This window comes from Canis lupus, chromosome 6 (assembly GCF_048164855.1).
Source record: "Canis lupus baileyi chromosome 6, mCanLup2.hap1, whole genome shotgun sequence".
NCBI lineage: Eukaryota > Metazoa > Chordata > Mammalia > Carnivora > Canidae > Canis > Canis lupus.
The window spans coordinates 43,880,963-43,906,243 of NC_132843.1; the positions used below are offsets into that span (position 1 = coordinate 43,880,963).

General features: G+C 38.1%; 1 protein-coding gene and 1 pseudogene across 7 annotated transcripts in view; both read left to right on the forward strand.

Annotated features, from left to right (window-relative positions):
* AHCTF1 (AT-hook containing transcription factor 1) overlaps positions 1-25,281 on the forward strand; it is a 77,612-nt gene that overhangs the window by 21,455 nt on the left and 30,876 nt on the right. For 6 of the 7 annotated variants that reach the window (XM_072830241.1, XM_072830245.1, XM_072830247.1 and 3 more), the window contains 15 exons: positions 151-358; positions 1,952-2,068; positions 6,625-6,709; positions 8,313-8,463; positions 9,874-10,006; positions 10,088-10,269; positions 10,788-10,849; positions 11,676-11,804; positions 17,073-17,163; positions 18,366-18,455; positions 20,661-20,801; positions 21,444-21,548; positions 22,626-22,719; positions 24,319-24,442; positions 24,605-24,661. In XM_072830241.1, the coding sequence (XP_072686342.1) occupies positions 151-358; positions 1,952-2,068; positions 6,625-6,709; positions 8,313-8,463; positions 9,874-10,006; positions 10,088-10,269; positions 10,788-10,849; positions 11,676-11,804; positions 17,073-17,163; positions 18,366-18,455; positions 20,661-20,801; positions 21,444-21,548; positions 22,626-22,719; positions 24,319-24,442; positions 24,605-24,661 (1,769 nt within the window). The remainder of the gene's footprint in view (positions 1-150; positions 359-1,951; positions 2,069-6,624; positions 6,710-8,312; positions 8,464-9,873; positions 10,007-10,087; positions 10,270-10,787; positions 10,850-11,675; positions 11,805-17,072; positions 17,164-18,365; positions 18,456-20,660; positions 20,802-21,443; positions 21,549-22,625; positions 22,720-24,318; positions 24,443-24,604; positions 24,662-25,281) is intronic. The other variant, XM_072830242.1, reaches the window with a different exon arrangement.
* On the forward strand, positions 19,987-20,052 carry LOC140636169 (U4 spliceosomal RNA; annotated as a pseudogene).

A 25,281-nucleotide genomic window follows, 5' to 3' on the forward strand; every position in this document is an offset into this window, starting at 1 on the left:
AAATTAGATTATTTAACTGGATATTGGTGGCTATTTTATAGTTCATCATGCTTTGTTAGCATTAATCTGATTTTAATTGACCACAGCTTGAATAGTGGGTGACACATTTGCTCTTGTGGTTGTTAGCATCTGTTAATCTTGTTTTTCTAGACCTTGAAGTTGTGTCTGGCATCCCGGCTGAAGTGCCACACATCAGGGAGACGGTGATGCGTGAGGGACGCCACCTGTGTTTCCAGTTGGTGAGCCCATCGGGTACCCCTGTGTCAGCTCTCCGCTATATCAGCAGGACGAACCAGCTCGCCGTGGGCTTCTCTGATGGTTATCTAGCTCTTTGGAATATGAAAAGCATGAAAAGAGAGTAAGTACAACTTTTTTCTCTTACTTGATTATTGGTAGTTTCTTTCTAAATATAACATACTCAGTTATTACTATTTTGAAATTATCACGAGAAAAGAGAAAAAGGTATGATAGATTAATGATTGAATGAGTCAATATGAAGAAATTGTTCATTGCATGAAATCATAACTTTATGCAAGAAAGGAATGACTTAGCATGTGAATTTAGGTTGACTCAGTATATATTTAAAAGGCATTTCAGTTACTAGTAAAACATGACTCTAAACTATATTTGTGCAGTATGGATTCTTTCAGGAATACTTTTCCTTATAACCATGAGTGTAAAGTAGTGGCCAATAGGATTAGTTCTCAGCTGCCAGAAAAGCTTTTTTTTTTTTTTTTTAATTTTTATTTATTTATGATAGTCACACAGAGAGAGAGAGAGAGAGGCAGAGACATAGGCAGAGGGAGAAGCAGGCTCCATGCACCGGGAGCCCGACGTGGGATTCGATCCCGGGTCTCCAGGATCGCGCCCTGGGCCAAAGGCAGGCGCCAAACAGCTGCGCCACCCAAGGATCCCGCTTTTTTTTTTTTTTTTTTTTTTTAATCAAAGTTGAAAGTCACCGTGTTTTACAATTTTTATGCTGTCTAAACTTTCCCCAGTGTTACTGATAACTTTTTTTTTTTTTTCTCTCTTCATGATTTTACTTAATTTTACAGAGAGGGCCAGGGGGAGAAGGGGTGGGGGGCAGAGCTGCCAAGCAGACTCTATGCTGATGAGCGTGGTGCTTGATGGGATCAATCCCATGACCCTGAGGTCACAACCTGAGACAGAACCAAGGGTCAGACACTTAAACAGGTACACCCCCCAGGTGCCCCTGACACCTCTTAAATGAATATTTATGGTGTTAAAACTGCTGAGGGGGGCACCTGGCTGGCTTAGTCGGAAGAGTGTGACTCTTGATCTTGGGATCATGAGTTCGATCCCCACATGGGATGTGGAGATGACTTAAAAATACATTCTTTTTTAAACTTTATTTTATTTAAGTCATGAAGTTGGCAGTGCTATTACCTACTAGCTCCCTAGGGTAAGCCCACCTCAACTGTCTTTGCTTGAGAATCTTTCACCAGCTTTTGTCTTTGAATTGCTCCTACATGAATGCCTGGAGAACTTGGCTTCTACAGTCTTTCCCCAGCTCTGTCATTCTTGGCTAATTATGCTTTTTAAGTGGTTTATGGGAAATCTTCAGATTCTCACTTGTTGGGGTATCGTGATGGGGAAACTGACTACATGCAAGCAGCTGAGATTGAGGGTTGTGTCCATGTTCATCTCTTCTTGAGTACCTCTCACTGGAGCAATACACACTGGTGCACGCTCCCCTGACAGGAAGGTCTAGTTCCTATCTGCGTGCATGTGCGTGTTCATGGTTTTGGCCCTTCCGTGCTGTCTGTGTCCGTTGTCTTGCTGTCCTCTACCCTGTGTGTTCTGGAAGATAAGATGATCCTGTGAACGGTAGTTGCCCTAACCCAGATCCTCACATGAGAACCCTTTATTGGCTCTGCATGCAATTATAATTTAAAAGTAGGAACCGTTGTACTTTCTGTGCCTGTTACAGGTACTACACACAGCTGGAAGGTGGGAGAGTCCCCGTGTATGCAGTCACTTTTCAAGAACCTGAGAATGATCCTCGTAATTGCTGTTACCTATGGGCGGTTCAGTCAACACAAGATAGGTAAGCATGACACGTGTGGTTTTTAAAAATACTTGTCAAAGATGAGGCAGCAGTTAATTTCTTTTGGCAAGCTTTATGTATAGTGTCTCTTTTTGGATAATTCAGTGAATTAGTAAGTGGTAGTTGAAATGATTTTGAAAGTTAAAGGATTGTTTCTATGTGGTTGAGTAAATTCTGAGATATCAGTAAGAAATTGTGCTTGTTTGATGTGTTTGAATGCTATTTCCAATAGTAAGCCAGTACAGGTGGGTGGGCAGCCTTATTGCCTTAAGACAGTTTTTGTGGCCTTCTGTATTCTTTCACAAGAACATTCTTACACTTTTAAAAATCTCATTTCTCGTTTTCTCTTTGTTGAGTATGCCTCTCTCATTTTTATTTACCCTTACTCTGCTCCCTGGTCCTCCTGTTTGCCTTTTTTAGTATATTCCTTCATTAACTTGGTTAATTTTTCTCTGTCATAAGATCTAATTTTGTCCCAGTTAAAGCTAATGAGAAATCTTTCCTTTCAACTGATCAAACTAGTTAAGTTTGTTCAGTTAGAATAGTACGTTGATGTTCTGTTTTTCTTTCGTTTTGTTCTTTCTTGAATGATTAGGGAAACAGTTGATCTTGTGATATAAATGCTGTGGTGGTGGTGGTGGTGGTAATGCATGGTTCCTAGTACTTTCTCTCCCCAAGTCCATTCTGCCTTGGGCTCTAGGGACCTGAATCGTGATCAGTTTGGATTTTTGTGTTAGATGTCCCCACTTGGTTTGGTCTTGCCTTCCTCTGTAGTAAGTCAGGAAAAGAAGAATTGATTTGCCACTTTGAACTTTGTCAATCCTGGAAAAATATCAAAATGAAAATATGGAGACTGCTCTTGGGCTACCCCTCATTGAGTGAAACCCATTTCTGTTCATCTGAGTGTAGTGTGGGCAACAGTTGGAGGGATGTGCCCTGTGAGGGCTCTCAATGGTGGGGAATGCAAGGGGACTTTTATCTAAACAATTGTATTCTGTTTATTTTTCCTCCTAGAACTGTCTTCTTAGTATAAGTTCTATTAATTTTTTATTCTTTATGTGGGTTTTTGTATTTTATAACCTCTGAATTTCTCACACTAAACTCTGGAGTGTTTTTCTCTTATTTTGGAACTTGGTGAATAAGTCTGCATTCTTTTTTTTTTTTTTTTTTTTTTTTACCATACCACTCTTGATTCTTTTAGTTATTATCTGTAAGTGGTGCCTACTCTGTTCTTACAATCATAAAGGTATCTGAATATTCTGTTTCTGACTTTCTTTTGTAAATTCTTGTGAACTGTATGCACTTCTCTTTGTCCTTTTTGAAATAGTTTTCAGAGCTGTCTACAGCACATTCTTGAACAGTGTGGGAGAGGGACTCTGACCCCCTTGTGCCATTAGAAATCCACATACAACTTTTGACCTCCCCCACCACACCCCCAAAATTTAGCTACTCATAGCCTACTGTTGACCAGAAGCCAAATGAATAAATATCAACAGCACATATTTTGTGTGTTAAATGTGTTATATACTATATTCTTAAAATAATGCCTAAGGTTTTGCTTAATTTTTTTTTTTTAAAGATTTTATTTATTTATTCATGAGAGACACAGAGAGAGAGAGAAAGAGAGAGGCAGAGACATAGGCAGAGGGAGGAGCAGGCTCCACGCAGGGAGCCTGATGTGGGACTTGATCCTGGGACCCCAGGATCATGCCCTGGGCCAAAGGCAGGCACTAAATCACTGAGCCACCCAGGCGTCCCGGTTTTGCTTAATTTTTTGAGTATATCTATGCTGTGCGATTCATCTGCAGGTTTTTTCAAATTGTCACAAATCTCCCCAAAATTTCCAGTTGTATTTATTGAAAAAAAAAAAAAAAAACTGCATACAGATAGCCCCAACAGTTCAAGGGTCAACTGTATTTGCATTTGAAGCACAAATGAATCCCAGTCTAAACTATGGGCAGAATATACTGTTTCTGTTTCTCTTACAGTGATGCCCTGTGTTTACTTATCTTTATTATCCACAACACACCAAATAAATAACCCAAGGGAACAATTCTGTAGTGACTTTTAAACCACTTCCTAGTATTCTGTATATCCTTTTAATAGGACAGGGTTAATTTAATTGATAAGTTGGATTATTTATTCCTACATGATTTACTTTGCATTTGTTGGTATTATTGATGTGAAATATTTTTGAGAGGGGTATTTTTGTGCACTTCTAGTCTTTGATTTGGGCCCTTAAATTAGTAGATCATGGACCTCTTTGAGAATTTTTTTTTTTTTTTTTTTTTTCTCTTTGAGAATTTGATGAAGGCTGTGATATATATTGGTGTATGTATGTAATGTGATTTTTTTTTTTTTTTAAGATTTTATTTATTCATGAGAGACACAGGCAGAGGGAGAAGTGGGCTCCCTGTGCCTGATGTGGGACTCGATCCTAGGACCCTGGGATCATGCCCTGAGCTGAAGGCAGATGCTCAACCACTGAGCCACCCAGGTGTCCCATGTAATATGATTTAAAGCAGAGTTCCTGACATGTGGTCTGTGGGTAGACATAGAGCAGTCTGTAAGCTCCTGGATATTACATATAAGATTATTTACATTTGCTTATGTATATATGTGAACAATACAAAATAAAAATACATATGTACACATATACAAATAATATGTATACACATGTATAAATAATAGTCATAGACATATGCAAATAGTACTTACACACATAACTAATGCTTATACACATGTTGGTATGTATAAGTAGATGGCATTAGTATTATAAGTGGATGAAAATAATATGAAGTATAAGTCTCAATTAGAAAGACAGGTGATATGGTCCTTCCTTTTCTCCATCAGAATGATTATATAAACAGAATAAAAAAGGAAAACCAAAAGAATCACTTGTAAAGTGATCATACCATCACGGAATTACATGAGTATCGATTTTAAATTGTTGCCATGGTGCTCATCAATTAGAATAAAAGCCATGTTAATTTTGTAATCTGGAAAGGGGAATGAAAAAACTGTTCCCTTTATTTTTTTTTATTTTTTATTTTTTTTTCTGTTGTTCCCTTTAATGTTGGTTGTATACAGTTTATCTTTAGTATTTGGTCTTTTAGAGATTATTTGTTTTTGTTTCATGTCCATATGTTTATTCATTCCACAAAATCATTAAGTGATTATATGTGCTAGTGACTGTTGTAGAAAATGTAGTGATGCGTAACACCAATAAGTTTCTGTACTTCTAGATGTTATATTTCGGTGACTACATTTCATAAATATACTAGTGCATATATTTCATATAATTTCGAGTATTGATGTTAAATACAGAAAAATAAAACTGGGAGAGGAGATCTAGAATATGGTGTAGGGAACTGTTCTTTTAGATAGTATAGTTGGGGAGATTTGAAAGAAGTTGGGGCATGTCGGTAGGAGAGCCATGGAGGTAATCTGGGGAAAAGAATGCAAAGGCCTTAGAAAAATGTCTCAAGGCACACAGCAAGAAGAGTAGTAAAGGGTAGAATGTATATATAGGTCACAGATGAGGTCAGAAGAGTAGAACTAATTTATATAGGGAGGATAAAGTAAGTGTTTGAATTTGGTCTGGCTAGATCAGACCAATTAAATCAATTTCTGGTGATTGGGTTTAAGCATAAGTATTTTTTCAAAGCTCCTCTGGTGATTCTAATAATAAGCAAACAAGATAGAGAACCACCAGCCCAGAGTGAGAACAGAGAAGGGAGCTAGAAACCTTTCTGCACTTGAAGATAATTGATGGTGGAGAAGCCTCAGAGGGTAGAACAGCCAGCAGAGGACTAAGGGTAGTGTAGTGTAAGGAACATGAAGATTGTGTGACATCCTGGAGGCCAAGTAGAATATGTGTTTTAAGAAGGATCAGCCAAAAAGAATAAGAATTCAAATTCAGACAATATGGAAATCAGTGGTCTTAATACTTACTGCATACTGTACTTGAGCAGTGAAGAGTTGATTTGGTATCTTTGCCTTCTATTCATATTCTGGAGCCCTCATTCTGTGGTTCAGGGCAGCAACTTACTTCTTCATTTGAGGTAGAAGCCTAGCAAGGTGGAGGAAGAGACCAGGAAGAAGAAGCAAAGGACAGGCAGTCCTCTAAAGAGGGTTTTCTGTAGTTGCCATGGGATAATTCTGTTTATATCCTGTTGGCCAGAACGTGGGCCTGCTGCATCCATCTTAAAGGAAGCTGGGAAATGTTTCAGATAGCCATGTGCCTAACTAGAGCACACCTGTTAAAGATGGGGAGAAGGAATGTTGGGTAAACGCTTATGATCTCTGCCACAGAAGGGGTCACCTGAAATGTGCAAATAACATCAGCTTAAGTTAATTGGAATCTGTTACAGATAAAAATTAGTTATTGTTTCAGAGGAGTGCATTTTGTGAAAACGACCAAATAAAGGTAAGTTCTTCACATTGACCTTCAATTTGTCATGTGCGCTCAATATTGTCTACTGGACAGAAAGAGATACTCAATGTGTTAAAAGGATCTTTAGTGTTTCTTCTCAGCTCGTTTCTGTTTCTTTCAGTGAAGGGGATGTTTTGAGTTTACATCTACTTCAGCTGGCCTTTGGTGATAGAAAGTGTTTGGCATCAGGGCAAGTCTTGTATGAGGTAAATGTACTGGGAATACGGGTTCATTATGACCATTTTTATCATTGTTTGCCTATTTTAGTCTTGAAGATAATAACATATTGAAAAGTTATTCTTCTATTCAAGTTAATGCTGTATTCACAGTGTAATGAAGAAAAGTGTTAGATTAGGGATCAGAAGACTAGCTGTTTTACCAAGGTAGCCCTCTTAACTCACCCACCTACCATTTTCATCTGAAATGAAGGGATTGAGCAAGACTCATCTTGTGACCTAATTGATACTCAGGAAAAAGAGGTCCACTTTGTTGCTCTAATATATCAAGCAGTAAGCCATGGGGTGACTTTATAAACAGTTGTGGGGCACTTGGCTGGCTCAGTCGGTGGAGCATGCAACTCTTGATCTCAGGGTTGTGAGTTGGAGCCCCACGCTGGGTGTAGAGATTACTTAAAATCTTTTTTTGTTGTGTTTTTGAAAGAGAGAGTGCAAGTGAGGTAGGGAGCAGAGGGAGAGAGAGAATCTTTAGCAGGGTCCACATTTAGCATGGAGCCCAATGCAGGGCTCAATCTCACAATCCCAAGATCATGACCTGAGCTGAAATCAAGAGTCAGATGCTCAACTGACTAAGCCACCCAGGCACCCCATTTAAAAATAAAAATCTAAAAAAAAAAAAATCTAAAAAAAAATAAAAATAAAAATCTTTATAAAAGTAAATACAATTTCTTAAATTAAAAAAAATGGTCTTTCCACTTCTAAAAAAGGATAAGTACATTAGCCTTTCAGGTGACTGTTTTTCTAGCTGAATTCTTCAAGAAAAAGTGGCATGCTGCTAATAGCCATGTTGCCCCTACATTACTTTGTATAGAATAGGGTTTCTTAACCTAGTGTTTGAGGTTATGTGGATGGGCTTTAAAGAATCCATGAATTATATGTAACATTTTTATGATTATGCATTTTTCTGGGAAAAGTTTCATAGCTTTTGTTAGATTGTTTTTCCCCCTAAAGATGTATCTATTTGAGAGAGAGCACATGCATGTGCATGGTGGGTAGGAGGGGTAGGTAGAGGGAGAGAGAGAGAATCCTAAGCAGACTCTAAACTGAGCGTGGAACCCAAAGAGGGTCTCGATTCCACAACCATGAAACCACGACCTGAACCAAAACCAAGACTCATGCACTCAACTGACTATGCCACGCGGGTGCCTCAGCTTTTGTTAGATTCTTAAAGAGATTGATGAGCAAAAAAAATTTACGAGCTGCTATTCTAGAGCAAGAATTTCACTGAGAACACAGGAAGAGGTTTGCTGGCCTGAGTATATTTGTACATAATTGTGATGGTTAGTCCAGTTTACACTCTAGCTGAAAATACATGAAGGTTTTCGTGTTTGATAACTGCCTTAGAAGGTTTGTTGGTTACTATTTTTAAGAGACTGAGTTTAGCCTTTTGTTTGTGTTTAAGCCATATAAAATTTCAGAGCCTTTTTCTGTGATTTGTTCTCTTTATTCTTTAAGTTTGTGTTTTCTTTGTATTGTATGAAAAATTTTTAAATTCAGAGAACATTTAATTTTTTAATGTCTTCTGGCTTAGAATTCTATTAAGATAGAGATTTGTGTACATTTTATGTTTCAGGGATTAGAGTACTGTGAAGAGAGATACACACTGGACCTCACAGGTGGCATGTTTCCTTTGAGGGGACAGACTAGTAATACCAAACTTTTGGGGTGCCAGAGTATAGAGAAATATCGATATCATGGCGACAGAGAGGAAGGTATGAATGAAGGTTGGTTAAAAGCAGTCTTATATGTCTTGTGGAATGCTTGATTTTAATATTTATCTTGATTTAAGATTTATGACAGATATTGCTTTTTAGCAATATTTCATACTCCTGGCAGTTAAAAAAAATTGGAATACTGATTATAGAATTGCTTTAGGGGTCTGTATGAGATACTTGGTATTTCTTACTTTCCAGTTTGCTGTGCAGAACCCAAGTAGAGTAGATCAAAGGACCCTTAAATGAGGGACCATTGTATTTTTTGGGGGGGGAGGACCATTGTATTTTAATCCAGCTCTCTAAACATACAAGAATGGTCTCTAGTTTTGACTAGTATGAATAGTCAAAATAATGGTTCCTTGTGTATTTTTTGACACAAATGGCAAACATGACTTGGTTGTCTTTAGTTTTTCTCTTTCGTTTAGTATCCTCCCTTTTTCCTGCTAAACAACCCTTGCACAGTAAAAATGCCATAGATTTTGGAATCTAATGTAGCTTCAGATGTCAGCTCTGTCACTAGTTGTAACCCTTGACAAATTATTTAACATTTCTGAGCCTCCCTTTACCCACCTATGAGTGGAATAATACAGTTGTACTTTTTGCAAAGGGTGGCTGTGAGAAAGAAATATGGTCCTGGGGTAGGTTCATTCAGCTCTGGGCATGTTCCCTAGAGTAGAGTCCTGTTTGTGTGTGTTTAAATTGGGATTCACTCTCATGGGTAGCTCCTCCATCCTGGGTACATCCTCTGTGCCTCTCCTACGTCTGTGTTTGTGGTCCAGTCTTCACATCCAGCTAAAAGTGCCCAGAATACCACTCTTCAGACTCTACCTCTTATTCCCTACTCCTCTCTGCTTTTATGTTTTCCATTAGTTGTGTCTCAGATGTTTGCTTTTTTCTCTCTTGTTGATGCCTCTTACTTGTTGATGCCTCCTACTTGTTCTTGTCTTTCTGTTCCCCACAACCACTGTCCAGGTGCTTGTCTCTATCCCCTCACTCCCCTTCCCATAGAGTTGGAGCAGCCCTTCTCCACTAGAAAGCTGGGTGCCTCACAGCTTCCATTTTCGGTATTGACAATCTCTGGTACTGGCTGTGTGCCCTTGTTAGGAGAAGGATAATTGTCTGCTTTTCCCTCTAGTACCTCAAAGTTGCCAAAATGTTAAACGAAAACAAACCAGGAATAACTTTGCTGGTTAGTACTTTTTAATGAAATCTTCTTGAAATGGAGAAACAGTAAAGATATAAGATATATCTTTACAAGATCTAAAGATACAACTTACAGAATGAGTGATAGAAATGTGCTTTGACATATCAAGTATGATTAAAACTTCATAATTTATGAGAAAATGTTGCTAAAATTTTATTTGAGATCATTTTACTTTGTGATTACTCAATGTATAAAAATTATATTCTTTCTTTTAGCTCTGTCTCCTGACACTAGTGTTTCAGTCTTTACCTGGCAGGTGAATATATATGGACAAGGAAAGCCCTCTATGTATTTAGGGCTTTTTGACATAAATCGTTGGTATCATGCACAAATGCCAGATTCATTAAGGTATGATTTCTCCCTCTCTTTTTTTGTATTTGTATGTGTGGCAGCTCAGTGATTTGATAATTTTGTAAAATTTTCTTTTAGATCAGGAGAGTATCTGCATAATTGCTCTTATTTTGCATTGTGGTCACTGGAGTCTGTTGTGAATAAGACTTACCCACATTACATCTTGGATGTACTAGTAAATGAGAGAAGCTTAAGTCGAGGAATCCCTCCTTCATATCCACCTCCTGAGCAGTTTTTTAACGCAAATATTTACAATTTTGGTATGTATTTCCTTAACATTACCTTTTGAGAAAAATAATACACACAAGGATGTCTGTGTGTAATATATATATATATGTATAGTGTGTGTGTGTGCGTACATAAATGGGCAATACATAGTGTGTAGTATACGTGGGTGTGTGTATGCGTGTATGTGTGTGTATATATATGTACGTATGTATGTATGTATATAGTTACCTGGTCATATCTCATTACCGTTAGTTAATACATGGGTATGCTTAGGAAATTAATTTGATATGTACATGAGAATTTTAATACTTGGATGTTTTATGAAAAAATTACCACTATTGATTTGCTAGAAAAGATAACTATTATTTATGTTGAAGTTTGGTATCTTATCAGGATAGAAATATCTGGAAAAATTATTTTAAAATTTATTGTATGTAATAATTTTGATATCTTGCCTAGCAGTCTCTTGTTAGGATAAATGTTGTTTTATTAATGCCATCTAAAATATAATATGTAAACAGATTTTTTTTTTTTTACATCTTTGTTTTAGATGCGACTTGTTTGTTAAACTCAGGAATTGTTCATGTAACTTGTAATGGCTTTCAAAAGGAGGTAGGTAACAACTATGTAGATAGAGTGTATCTTACTGAACTAAAGTCAGATTACAGATTTAAACTTTATTTAGTGTTAATTATATAAACTGTTGTTTCAGCTTAAATGGTAGCTTCTGCTAGGTTTGTGATATGAGCAACTAGTAGCATCAGTTACTGATGGCAACCTCCCAGAAGAAGTATTGGGGTTGTGTGGATGTTAGCTACTTGAACCTTAAGGAAAAGAGCAAAGTAGGTCAGTGCCTTAACAATATATATCCCTTTTTATTCTTACTCTTAATTCTCCTCTTTCATCTCAGGAAGTTTATGAATAAGTGGAGTAACTCAAAGAAGGTGCCTAGCACAGTGCCTGCCATGGAGTGGGTAATTTCGACTATAGATCGAAAAAGACTTTTCCAGGAAAACACAAAGTGGCAGATTTCGAGGTTGATAATCTGCTAGATGTGCATGAATGCCATATCTATACTTCATATTAACTCTTTTACATTAGATCAGGAGGAATAAACTGCAGGGCTGTGTGTGGGGTGCGGGGGGTGTTCGTTCATTAAGATCTGTTGTCACTGAGTGTCAGCTTTAGAAGTGATAGGCTTACCCATCATAAAAACAAAGCCACCCAAAGTACCCTTATCAGTGATTTATTCATAACTAGCATGTATTGGTTTAGCTCAACCCATAAACCTTTTTCCTTGCAAGAAGTGAGAGTCTTTTACAATTTCCAATCAGTATCAAAATATTAAGTATAAAGTAGAGTGATGAGTTTATTAACTTCTTAAATTTGATTATTTCAGATTGTGTGTTGATTGGTATTTATTCATCAATTTTCACAGACATTGAGGTTTTTGAAGAAGTCAGGAGCATCTCTGAGTGAATTCATACCTGATGGCTATAATCGGTGTCTTATGGCTGGCCTTCTGTCACCAAGACTTAATGATACTCACCCATCCAGTTTAAGTCAGGTGAGATGATGTCGAATGCTCTTGTTCCTTCTGAGTCACATTATTAGCTTTCTATCATAATTAAAATCTGCTAGATAATTTCTGCAAAAGTAGATTAAGTAGTGTAATGCTCACTCTGTGTGATCAGTAGCTGTGGTCTTATGTTTGGCTTAAAATACGTAATCCCAGGACTCGGTAGGCCATAACTTGGCACCAGATTCACTTAGCTGTACAGAAGGCCATAGGACAGGAGGCCCATCATGGCAGCCTCAGGCACGTCATGAATAGAAGTTGTTATAAGAGGCCGGGAGCCATTTTCCAGCTCCTGTGAGAACTGCACAGGTGCAAGGGAACAAGACCACATGAGTGAAAATCGTCTTGGATTTACTAGTAAATCTCATGGTATAGAACAAAAGTATGTGATCACTGGGAGCTTGTTCTTGGTTTTTATCATTGGAGTATTGAGTCAGAAATTCAGGAGTAGAGCCCAGCACTCAGTGTTTTAAGAAGCCTTTGATGTGGGGGCACCATGGCGCAGTTAGTTAAGCGTCCAACTCTTGATTTTGGCTCAGGTCATGATCTCAGGGTCCTGGGATCAAGCCCTGCCTGGGCTCCTTGCTCAGTGGGGAATCTACTTCTCTCCCTCTGTCCCTCCCCCTGCTCGCTGGCACTGTCTTGGTCTCTCTCAAATAAATAAATATCTTTTTAAAAAGAAATGCCTGGGTGGCTCAATGATTGAGCGTCTGCCTTTGGTTCCGGGTGAGACCCTCAGGTGCCAGGATTGAGTCCCACATTGGGCTCCCGATAAGGAGCCTGTTTCTCCTCCTTTAAGATTTTATTTATTTACCCATGAGAGACAGAGAGAGGCAGAGATAATAGGCAGAGGGAGAAGCAGGGTCCCCAAGGCGAGCCCAAATGGGACTCGATCCCAGGACTGCAGGACCATGCCCTGGGTCAAAGGCAGACGCTCAATTGCTGAGCCACCCAGGCGCCCTCTTGATGTGATTCTGATGCAGTGTTTTGAGAATCACTGCTTTATTTGAATCCAGTATCTTCTGAAAGCCTGTGAGAAGGTTCCAAGTTTCTGTAAAATGAGGGTATGTGAGTGGCTATTTTGTAGACTGTCTACCTGTTGCCTGCTTCCAGCCCTATGTCTGACCACCCTTGCCCCCAATTTCTCTGTGTGTGGTCTCTCCAATAACTTAGGCTGACTGCTTGGAGAGCTACCCCAACTCTGTTCTCACACCACTCCCCTCTGTGAGGACCTGAGGACACAGTTTCCATCACATCGCTGGGTCCATCACCTTTCCTTATTACTACTGTTCACAGATTTGGGTGACCTGTCTTGCCCCATGGTGTCTTCCTCTTTTCTTTGCCCTCGATTGATACCTTCCTCTGCTCTTTTAACAATCATTCATTGGGATCTGGTGATGATACAGAGGCAGAAAGTAAATGGCTGTGTTCCATCGTTATCCATAGATAGCAAGATCTTTTTTCAGAAAGGCTACAGCAGTTGGAGGTTTCTTTATTTCATCATGAGTTGTATGGTCTTTTTAACCCATCTACCAGGTGAGAGTTACAGAAGAATTGCTAGTATGTTGTGCAGAAGAGATATATTTGTTCTTTCTGTCTAATGGCCCAAGAATACGTTGAGGGTTGTTGTTGATAAAACAGCACAATCCAACTATGAGGCTGCTGATTTCCAGCCATACACATTCAGGCTAGTAGGTGTCCATTTCCCTGCCCTCAAGAAGACAAGTAGAAAAAGCACGAGACTCAAGATAGCTTTATGCAGCTCTGACTTGGGTTCATTAAAAGACCTTAGGTAACTCTGGCACTGGTGGCCCTACTGTCCTTCTGTCAGGGACTGGACTGCCTTTCCCTGCCCGGTGCTCCAGCTGGGTGATGGCAGAGGACTTACTGTTCATGGTCTTCAGGGACTTGAGCACTTGAAGTGCTCCATTTAACTTTCTCGTTTTAGGGAACTTACTGATACAGATTTTTTTTTTCTAATTACATATTGGCAAGTTTAGTTAAAGCAATAATATCTTAAAAATTTGAAATGAGAAAAAAATTACTTATAGTTCAGCCATGTGAATAAAACAGCATTTCATGTTTTCTGTGATTAAATCTGGTGTTCCAGTGCATTTTGGGTTTTTTTCCAATTATGTATAAATAATACATGAATAATTTGAATTTAGAAAATTGGCTAAAGTGTGTGGAGGCATGAAACTGTTGATATTTTGTTGACCATTCTTCATTGTATCTTTTTTTTTTTTAACTTCATTCCTAGAACAGACCAAATTAACTATATTTTTTAGAGATGCACATGTAGAGGTAAAGCAAAAAAGAAAAGCAAGAAAATGATGGCTTCAGAAGGCAGGGGAGAGATTGTGGTTGTCACGGTGGACGGGAGGGTTGGGTGGCAGCAGACACAGGGCTTCCACATTACTGCCAAATACTCTGAATCTAAACCTGAGTGGTAGTCTTGTCAGTGTCCACTTTGTAATCATTTGTTAGTTTAAATATATAGTGCATGGGTTTTATGTCTACTTTTCTTTCATGCATCTCTTTATCCCTTCTTCATGTACACAAAAAGGAAGATATAAGTGCAATTTATATTTTTATTGGCTGGTCAGTATTCTGTTAATTTCATATTTTAGGTCTTATCCTTTTTTTACTGGGTTGGCTATGGAAATCTATGATACATATTTATCATCTTTGTTGTCAGTCTTCTAGATATCCCCCTACTGTTTTCCTTGTGATTTGTTTTATGGTATCTTTTGCTACATACAAGTTGATATTTTTGTAGTCAAATATATATATATCCCTCCCTGTAGGGAGCCTGCTCCTCCCTCTGCCTATGTCTCTGCCTGTTTCTCATGAATAAATAAATAAAATCTTAAAAAAAAAAGTAAGATTTAAATGTTTCTTTAACATTTAAGGCTTCAGTTTATCTTTGTGTGTCGCATCAAAGGTTGATTGTTCTTTCTCCCAGATGATGAAGAGTCCAGCTGTGCTATACATACACTTATAGCTTAGAATGCAGAATATCCTTTTATCCTTCTACTGACTGACATACCACATTTATTTAATTTCCTGTGTCTGTCTGTACCGCGTTGTTTCTGGGTTTTTATTTCATCCCTTTAATCTCATCTAATTCTATGCCATTTTAAGATACTGCTTTAATATTTGCTAATATGGCCCCTTTTTTTCCATAGTTTTCAATTTATAGGCATTTATTCTTTTGTATTAATTATAAGATGATTTTATCCAGCACTCCCATTGGAACTCTTTTTTTTTTTTAAGATTTTATTTATTCATGAGAGACACAGAGAGAGAGAGAGAAAGAGGCAGAGAGACACACAGGCAGAGGGAGAAGTAGGCTCCATGCAGGGAGTCTGACATGGGACTCAATCCCGGGACTCAGGATCACGCCCTGGGCTGAAGGCGGCACTAAACCACTGAGCCACCTGGGCTGCCCGAAACTCTCTTTGGAAAAGTGTTATATTCACATTGATTTTGGAGAGTATTGATATTTTTATCATCATTTTGTCCAAGTGTAAATGTTATATGTTCCCATTTATTCAGGGTTGGTTTTCTATCAGCAAGAGTTTATAGTTCTAACAAATCTCATTCTGATTTTTATCCCTAAATGTTCCATAGTTTTGCTCTTTTTAGTAGAACATTTTTCATGTATTCATTTCTGGATGGTTATTGCCAGTACAAAAAAATGCAATTGATTTTTGTATATTCACTTAATATATATTTAACCACATTAGAATTTCTTAGATTTTCAAGATGTGCAGTCATCAGCAAATACAGGCTTCTATTTTCTTTTTCCATTTTTTGTCATCTTCTCACAGCATTTGGTAGAACCTCTTCAAACTGTGTAAAGATAATGGTACCAGCAGACATTCTTATTTTGTCCCTGATGTCAATGTAAATTGCTTTACCGGAGTCCAATTTGGGGTCATGCCTTTCTTCATTTTAGGGGAACCTTTATCATATTGTAGCCCCTCTATTCCTGTTTGACTCCTCTTTTTTCATTTAAAAAAGTTTGAATAAAAATAAAATAAAGTTTGCTACTTGAATGAATGGAATTCAGATTTCTTGGATATTCAGTGTGATTTGTAATGATTTTAAGTAACAGACTAAGACACAGCTATATCTTATAGTCACTTGCTTAAAATGTGTAATTCCATAGTTTTTAATAAATCTCTGGGGGATGCCTGGGTGGCTCAGCAGTTAAGCGTCTGCCTTCAGCTTGGAGCATGAGCCTGGAGTCCCGGGATTGAGTCCCACGTTGGGCTCCCTACATGGAGCCTGCTTCTCCCTCTGCCTGTGTTTCTGCCTCTCTCTTTGTCTCTCTCATAAATAAATAAAGAAAATCTTTAAAAATAATAATAATAATCCATGGAATTGTACACCTATCCCTACATTCAGTTTTAGAACACTTATTGCCCCCACAAAACCCCCATATTCTTTCCTCCCTCCTCCTCACCCCTGGCTTTTGATAACCATTCATCTGTTTTCTGTCTTCATAGTCTTCCTTGTTATTTATACGAATTCATCTGTGTTGTAGCATGTGTCAGCCCTTTGTCTTGTTTAACGTCTGTGTCCTGTAATGTCTGTAAGGAATGTACGTACTGCAGTTCATTTATTCGTTCTTTAGTTGATGGGCATTTGACTTGTTTCCAGTTTGGGACTATGATGAATAATGTTGCTTCATGAACAGTTTTGGTGTGGGCACGTGTTTTCATTTCTCTTGAGTGTGGAGTTGCTGGGTCATGAGGTGATGCAGTATTAAAGGCAGTTTACCAAAGTGGCTTTACCATCTTGCATCCTTACCATCGGTGTATGGAGATTCCAGGTATTCTGTATTACCACCAATAATTGTTACTGTCTGGCTTTTTGTTTATAGCCACCTAGTGAGTCATGATTTTATAAGCCTTTAAATGTAGGTGTTCTTTTTTTTTTTTTTTTTTAAGATTTATTTATTTTAGAGAGCATGCATGCAGGGGGGCAGGAGGCAGGGGAAGAAGGGAGAGAGAAAATCTCTAGCAGTCTCCCCAGCTGAGCATGGAGCCCAAAGTGCGGCTCAATCCCAAGATCCAGAGATCATGACCTGAGATGAAACCAAGTATCAGATGCTTAACCAACTGAGCCACCCAGGTGCCCCTAAACGTTTGTATTCTTACAGAACTTGCTATCTTTGAGTCTGTAATCAGATATCCTTTATCTTCATTTCTTACTATTTTTCCCCCCTTTTTTTAATGTATGATTCAGGAAGAACAGTTAGAAGCTATATTGTCAGCAGCGATCCACACAAGTTGCCTGGGACTCTTGACTGGATGTATCAAAAAGTGGACAAAAGAAGGTAAGATGCTAGTTTGTTTTTTTTAAAAGACTTTATTTATTATTCATGAAAGACACGCAGAGAGAGGCAGAGACACAAGCAGAGAGAGAAGCAGGGTTCATGCAGGGAGCATGTAGGACTCCATCCGGGAACCGCGGGATCACACCCTGGGCCAAAGGCAGGCACTTAACCACTGAGCACCCCCAGGCGTCCCAAGATGATAATTTTTAACAAAAAAGTACTTTTGTATTTAAAATTTTCTAAATTATTAATTCCTTTGGAGAGTTTAGTTAAACTTTGAGATAATTATAGTCATCTTGCTATTTTAAGACGTTATGTAGAGGGATCCTATATACCCTTTTATCACCCTCCCCCTGCAGATCTGGTAAGCCTCTGGTACAATGTCTCAGGACCCCCACATTGTCCCCCACACCTGCCTCCCCCCACCGCTAAGCCCCAGGAGCTACCAGTCTGTTCTATACTTCTGTAATTTTGTCATTTCCAAAATGTTCAAAAATGAATTTATATAGTAGATATATAACTTTTGGGCTTGACTCTTGAGCAAAATTCTCTGGAATTCATCCCCATTGTTGTGTATCCTCTTTAAAAACACTCTACACACATTTTTGCTGAGTCATTTGAGAATAAGTTGAGGACATCACGTTCCTTGACTTGTATTTCAGTTTTTTTCCCAAGAACAAGAGCATTCATTACAAAACCACTTTGTACTTTAAAAAAAACAGGAAAACCTTGATACATGCTATTATCTGATTTCCAGATCTGATTGGAATCTTACTAATCATGCCAGTAAGGTCCTCAGTAGCATTTATAGGGATAGGGAGTCCAGAATGTAACCCACAATATGCTTTACATTTAGTGTTTATGTTCTTTTAATCTCTCTTACTCTGATGCAATTCCTAGGCTTTTTATCTTTCAAGAAATTGGCATGTTTAAAGAATATAAGCCTATAATTTTCCAGCCTTTCAATGTGTTTGTTAATTTTTCCTCATAATTAGATGGAGATTTTACATTTTTCACAGCCGCACTACATGAAGTGATGTTCTCCTTGCTGTATCTCTTGGGCTTGGTACCAGTTTGTGTCTCTTGTCAGTGTTGATGATGGCATTGCTCAGTGTGGTCTCTGTCAGGTTTCCCCACTGGAGTTACTAATTTTTTTGTTTGTAATTATTCTCCCTCCCTCCCCATTGATATTTACAAATAAGAGCAACCAAATTCTGCTGCTAATCTGCGTTTTGTTCTTGAATGGACATGGAATAAAGTGGTTTTTACAAAAGAGGAATTTGACAGACTATGTAAGTATTACATTAAAAAATTAACCTTGGTTTATGTTTTAAGTACATGACGATAATAACTTACTCACTTTGGAACTTGTAAACCATTTTTTTTTTAAGGATTTTATTTATTTGAGAAAGAGAGAGTTAGCACAAGCAAGAGGAGCAGCAGAGGCAGAGGGAGAAGCAGCCTCCCCACCAGGCAGGGAGCCCCACACAGGACTCAATCCCAGGACCCTGGGATCATGACCCAAGCAGAAGGCAGACATCTACCCAAGCTCCTGAAAACCATTTCTTTTAAAGATTTTATTTTTAAGTAATTTCTATACCCAGTGTTGGGCTCAAACTTATAATCTCAAGATCAGGAGTCCCAAGCTCTACCACTGAGCCAATCAGGCACCCTGACAAATTTATTTTTTTGAGCAAGATTTTGCAACAGATTGTTAAACTGGCAACATGTTAGTATGTCTGCAATACTGAGTTTCAGAGTTAAACCTTATCTTTGATCTTAGTAGATGAATTTATGAAGGATGCTGAAGATAGAGTTAGGAGAATGTGCCAGGTAACCTCAGAAGCTCCTCTGCTTACTCACTTTCTACTTAAAATATTTATGACTATAAAACAACTGAATAGGAGGGCAAAAAAAACCTCCATCTTCTAACAGATGTCATCAGTCATTTGAAGTAATCTTTCTTCTTGACAGTCTTACTCGTCTGTCATACACTTTGAGTTTTGAGGTGTCCTATAAATATCAAAAACCCATTTTGTGCAAAAATGATGTTCAGGGTATATGATTGCCCTGTACATAAAAGTAAGATTTAAGTTCATTTAGAAGTATTTGTTTTTGCTATTTCTATCATGTGTCAATGATGAATGAGTAAGTGTACTGTATAAATAAGTTACCCATAGTAGAGAATCTGCTGCCGTGTTACTAGGAAGACATGGGGTTCTATGGTATTTTAGGCCATATTTATGAAACTTTTAAACATGAAATAATTTTAAGTATTTCAGTAATCGGTTAAAGTGAGGAACAAACACCTGGTATTTCAGAGTCAGGGTTAAAAAAATGTATTTTTTTTTAGAGGAAAATGTCTTTAGGACTGGTTATGTAATTCATGTAAAAAAATTCAGATCCATTCATAAATTATATGCCTTTGTTATACTTTGAGCATAATGTGTGGTACTTCAGGTTTGAACCTGGTAACTCAGCCATTACTGCTGCCTTGAGCTTCATTACTGGTTAATGGAGTTTTTTTGTTTTTAATTATTAATTCATTCATGAGAGACATCGAGAGAGGCAGAGATATAGGCAGAGGGAGAAGCAGGTTCCTCAAGGGGAGCCTGATGTGAGACTTGAACCCAGGAACCCGGGATCATGCCCCGAGCTGAAGGCAGACGCTCAACCGCTGAGCCACCCAGGTGTCCCAAATGGAGTTGTTTTTTTTTTTTTGATCTAAATATAATTAAAATACAAAGTGTAGCATATTAAATGTATTGGAAGAAAAAAATAAATGTATTGGAAGTAAAGGAAATCATTTGATTTGAAGAAGGAAGCTTTGCACAGTGGCAGTATCGTAGCCAATGAGGTTTATCCGAGGCGTGATTATTGCTAATTGATTTGAGGAAGGATTTCTAATTAACATCTGTTTTCTGGTTTCCAATTACCCATTAAATATTAATGTAATTAAATCTTACCTAAAAGATGTAGCCAGTAGCAACTAAAATACCCATTTTTTTTCCCAAAAAATGAATTTGTAAACTCATTGTTGAGTTTAAAATGAAAGGATAATCAAGTCTACAATGACTTGTAACAAGCATGCGATTTTATTTTAATAAGTCTTTGAGTCTTAATCACTTTTGAAGACTGGAGGTGGAAAAAGTGCTTATAAAATCATCACAAAAACATCATGGGACATAAAAGATCTGATATGAAAGATTTCTTCGAGGGAGAAGCATTTAATGATTAGAACTAATTTCTAGTCAATCTCCCGTTGACTCTCCATCCCCTTCTTCTGATCCCATTGTTCATTCTGTGTCTTAAAAAACTAGGAATTTGTATTTGTCTCTTCTGGGTTTCTTGAGATCATTTGCCATTTCAACCTTGTTTTTGTAAATCTAATGTGTAGTCTAATTCTGTAATTAATAGGAGTTTGAGAAATCTTGTTTGTGATTTTAAGTAACTCAGATGTATTGTGTCAGAACCAATCTTGTATTTTATCCCACAAGGTACACCACTATTTGATGGTTCGTGTCGATTCATAGACCCACAGACCATACAGTCTCTCCAACAGTGCCACCTGCTTCTCAGCAACCTTAATTCCGTCTTAAACTGTTTTACCACAGAGGCCCAAGAGATCACCGAGAGAGGTGTGCTGTTTATCTTACATGAATGAGTTAATTTAGATTTTACTCCAAGAAAGAATAGATGTCTTAGATGCATCATTGTGCAAAGTGCAAAGAGGCCTTTTTAATTTATTTTTACTTACTTATTTTTAAATGGAAACCACAGAACATTATTAGATGTGCCATGAGCCCATGCTTATACAAGTTGGGAAATTTGACGGTTAAACTTCCTGTTAAGGTAGCGTGTATGAACTTCCAGTAGAGTTTTGAATTCTTATATATAAATTTTATTCACAGAAATCCTTGTAAATGTTTGTCTCTGTTTTGCCATTTAACCAAGATTGCTAATTTTACTTAAAAGCCTGGTTTGAACAACCTACATTGTTATTACTGTACTAGTTTACATTAATGTCTACATTTGACTTCTGAAACTAGGTAAATGGAAATGTAGCTAAGGTGGAAGCAGGTTCACCTTAATTGCCTAGTCATTAAGTTACTTAGTTCAGCATTTTGGAGGTTATTTTTTCAAGCTAAGTGTGTTTAAAAACCCATGTATGCTATTAAAGGTCACCAGATAATTCGTTTTTGAGAACTGTCCAGTGTCTTGATTTGTCGTTTGTGGCTGATAAATTGAACATTACACAACTGGTGTTCCACTCTTCACAGGTCTCATGGACTTACACAAAAAGTGCCTGGTTACCCGGCTCATCTGCCAGTACACGCAAGTGGTGCTTTGGTTCTGTCATTCTGGGCTTTTACCAGAGGGCTTAGGTAAAACATTTATTGAATCTGTAGATGCTAATGGAAACGTTCTTTAGTCTCTATCATTTGGTTGTTGTACTTTTCAGATTTCCTTTCTTCTGCCACCTCTCTTACATTTTCTTCTAGTCTTAGTTTGTATCTCAAGTGCCTTGCCCCATGCTTGATAAACAGGCTTTCCATACATGTTTATTGTGCCAAATGACATGAAAGAATATTTGACAAAACGTAGCTTCTAAAAAAGGGCTCAGTGATATCATCAGCTATAATTTAGATCCATTCAACTGTGGGTTTTATACTCTGATCTTTTTCTCCTTAAGTGTTCTCTTAATATGCTTATTGATCAAGATGATTTGCCATCAAGCAATATAATTTCATCTGTTCTCTTTTCATCTAATAATTCATGCCAATACCAAGAATCAGAGAATTTGACTTTTGCTGTGTTTGTTTAGAACACATTTTTTTTTTTTTTTTTTATGATTTTACTTATTAGCATGAGCAGGGAAGGGGTGGGGACGGCCAGAGGCAGAGGGAGAAGGAGAAGCAGTCTCTCCCCTGAGCAGGGAGCCAGATGTGAGGCTCAATTCTAGGACCCTGAGATCATGAATGGGCCAAAGACAGATGCTTCACCCACTTAGCCCCCCAGGCACCCCTGTTGAGACTTCTCAAGCCTCTAACTTCTTACATTTCCAGGGCACATGTTAGATTCTATTTAGAAGTGCTTCTGTCCCTGTTGATCTTATTCTTTCATTATTTTCTTTGGTTTTTACTTAAATAGTAAATACTGCTTGCTTTTAGATTATCATTTGAAATTAAGGGAATGATTAAGGATTAGGGGAGTGGAATCATTTCTGCAATAGATTCTCCAGAATTTTAAGCCAGCATCCTTGTTTTTTTATGGACCGTCATGAGAGACTTTTTTCATTTATGTATCTGTTAATAAAGGGCCGTATATTACTTAAATTTGGGAAGCCTGCAGACTAAACATCGTGCAATTATAGTAAAATATTAATGTGGGTAACTTTAGATATTGTTGGGATATTTTAGAAATATTACTGACTTTTTTCCCAACTCTTAAAAAAAATCTAGATGATGCTGTGCAGTTGTCCAGGTTGTACTACAACTACCCTGTAATTCAGAACTACTACACCAGTCGTCGACAGAAGTGTGAGCGTCTAGCAAGGTACCTTCCAGAACTTTCTAAAACCTATAGAAGTTGCTTTTGTAAGAAGTGATTGCTTTATCAGAACAGAATTCATCATGCTACAGAAAGAAAAAATGTGTGGAATTCTTAAGTGACAGAATTTGTTACCAGCATTATTTTAATTGTAATGTTTGCCTCTTTGCTTTGACCTAATGGTTATACCTTTATTTGATAACTTGAGTATGGCTACTCAGTATTTCCTAATTAAAGTAGTTACCACAATTGATTAGAGGAGATTCTATCACTTAAGCAAGTATTTTTCCGAGGATTCTTACTCTGAAAAGAACTAATAGCTCCAGTACATCAAAAACCATGAAGCATACCACCAGTTAGGCATTTTACATTCTTTATGTTAACAGTTGCATTTCAGTGCTTCAGCCACTGTTTTCTTTGACTTATTTTGTTTCTCTTTTTTAAAGTATATGAGTATCAGCCTCATTGGTTCCTTTGGAATAAAGAAGCAGAAGTAATAGAAGAAAGAGCAGGGTTCTGTCTCTGGAATTAGATAGCCTTCTTCCTCAAGTGGGAGTGATACTTGTAGAATAGCCTGCAATGTTGAGAGCAGTGGTTCACGAATGCGGAAACCAGGAGTGTTGTCAGAATCACCCAGAAATCAGTACTTAAAAGGCTGTGCTAGGTATAATTTGGTGTGTGGCAAGTTTGGTGCTTTAGAAGAAATAATCTTGGAGACAGAGCACCGATTTGAGAAATTTATGAGACATTATTTTTACAGATTTTCTTTATTTGAAAGGGAAAATGTATGCAAGTTGGGGGGAGGGCAGAGGGAAGAAGAGAGACTCTCAAGCAAACCCCCAGCTGAACATGGAGCCTGACAGGGGGCTTGATCTCACAACCCTGAGATCATGACCTGAGCCAAAATCAAGAGTTGGACCCTTAACTGACTGAGCCATCTAGGCAGGTGCCCCTATTAGGCATATTTTAAAATTCTAGATCTGTTAGTTCCTGAGTGTGTGTCTCTGAATGAGTTTGCTATGCTTTCTAATCCTGCTTGTCACATAAGTTGCACAGTCAGTATAAAGAAAGATTAAGTAGTGGATGCAGTGCTTGACTTGCCCAGGAAGCATAGGAAGTAGGAACTGCTGCCACCCTGGTTGTTATTAGATGAGGAGGCAGGGACAGTATCTGCCGACCACCTTGTGGGCACTCAGTGATAAATTTTTTGAAGGAATCACTAGGCTCAGAAGATTCTCAAGTAGTAAAATGGAAATCATAGCCCTTTGACTTTGAACTGCAGCATGTTTATGCTCAACCAGCTGCCATGCTCTTGTGCAGTTTGCTGTGGATGGTAAAACTTAGCATAGTCTTGGGCATCTGGCAGCAGGATCATGCTGTCCCCGGGACCTGACCTTTGCTCATGGGTTTATTGATGACCAAGCCTGAGGCTTTAGCAGGGTTCATCTGATTCTTAGTGACTGGACTTCATGTGATACTAAATGGGTTCCTGTTCTCAATTCTCTTCTTTTGATTGTGGGGATCGCTGAGGGTTTACTGCTTATCGTTCTGATAGTAGGAATTGACACAAATATTGAATAATCCTAAATGTTGCCCTTTTTGCAGAGGGAAGTGGAACCCGGATTGCTTGATGATTGACGAAATGGTCTCTCAGTTAGGAGATGGTGTAGAGAGGTTGTGGAAGCGGGATGAAGGCGGCACGGGAAAGTACCCTCCCTCTAGTCTGCATGTACGTTCTCCACAACACGGGCCCACGTGAGGACCACAGGGCTGCCCAGGGGCCGCGGGGGATGTGCTTAGCTACATTTTTCACACCTGGCACTAGGCCTGGGAAAAACAGTGTTAGTGAATTAATATATAAAACACACTGAATTTTTTATCCCTTGTATAGGCACTGCTTGACATATATCTACTGGACGACGTTACTGAAACAAGCAAACATGCTGTTGTATCCTTTAAAACACTGTCAAATGATTCATGTATTACCCAAATCAAAATTTGAGAATAGTAGGAACCTTGCACATCTAGTCTAATCTTAGTTTCACATTTGCAATTTTTTTAAAGGAATATTAACCCAGGGTCTGTTGGTTGGGTTTAGATGGTCTATGGCAGACCTGAAACTGTGCACCAAAGTTACCAACAGTGGCTCTGAAACATTGCTGGCCAAATGATCTTTCTTAATGAGGTTAACTTACGTGTTCCCTGCAAATACACGATAAGTTAGCTTAATGTTCCCTTTCTCATTGAGTCTGAGCCCAGTGGTCTTTGCGGTATTTTTGTACTGATGTCTGTTTCTTAATGTAAAAATGTGTCATATCTGTCATTCATAATTTATAAGACAATACATTATGTGTTTGCTTAAGCTGCTGGGTTCTGTGTACCTGGAGTTTTGTCTGTAGCTCTCTCTTTAGTTTGCTAGTAAGTTACTGACTTGAGGAATGAAGAAAGTGGACTTTAGTTCATGTCCTTTGCGGTGGTACTTACTGTTGAGAATGAGTGAAGTGGTTGTAGGATTGGCTGGTTTAATAACACTGCTATACTTGGATATCTGTTGTTGAATCCTAAAAG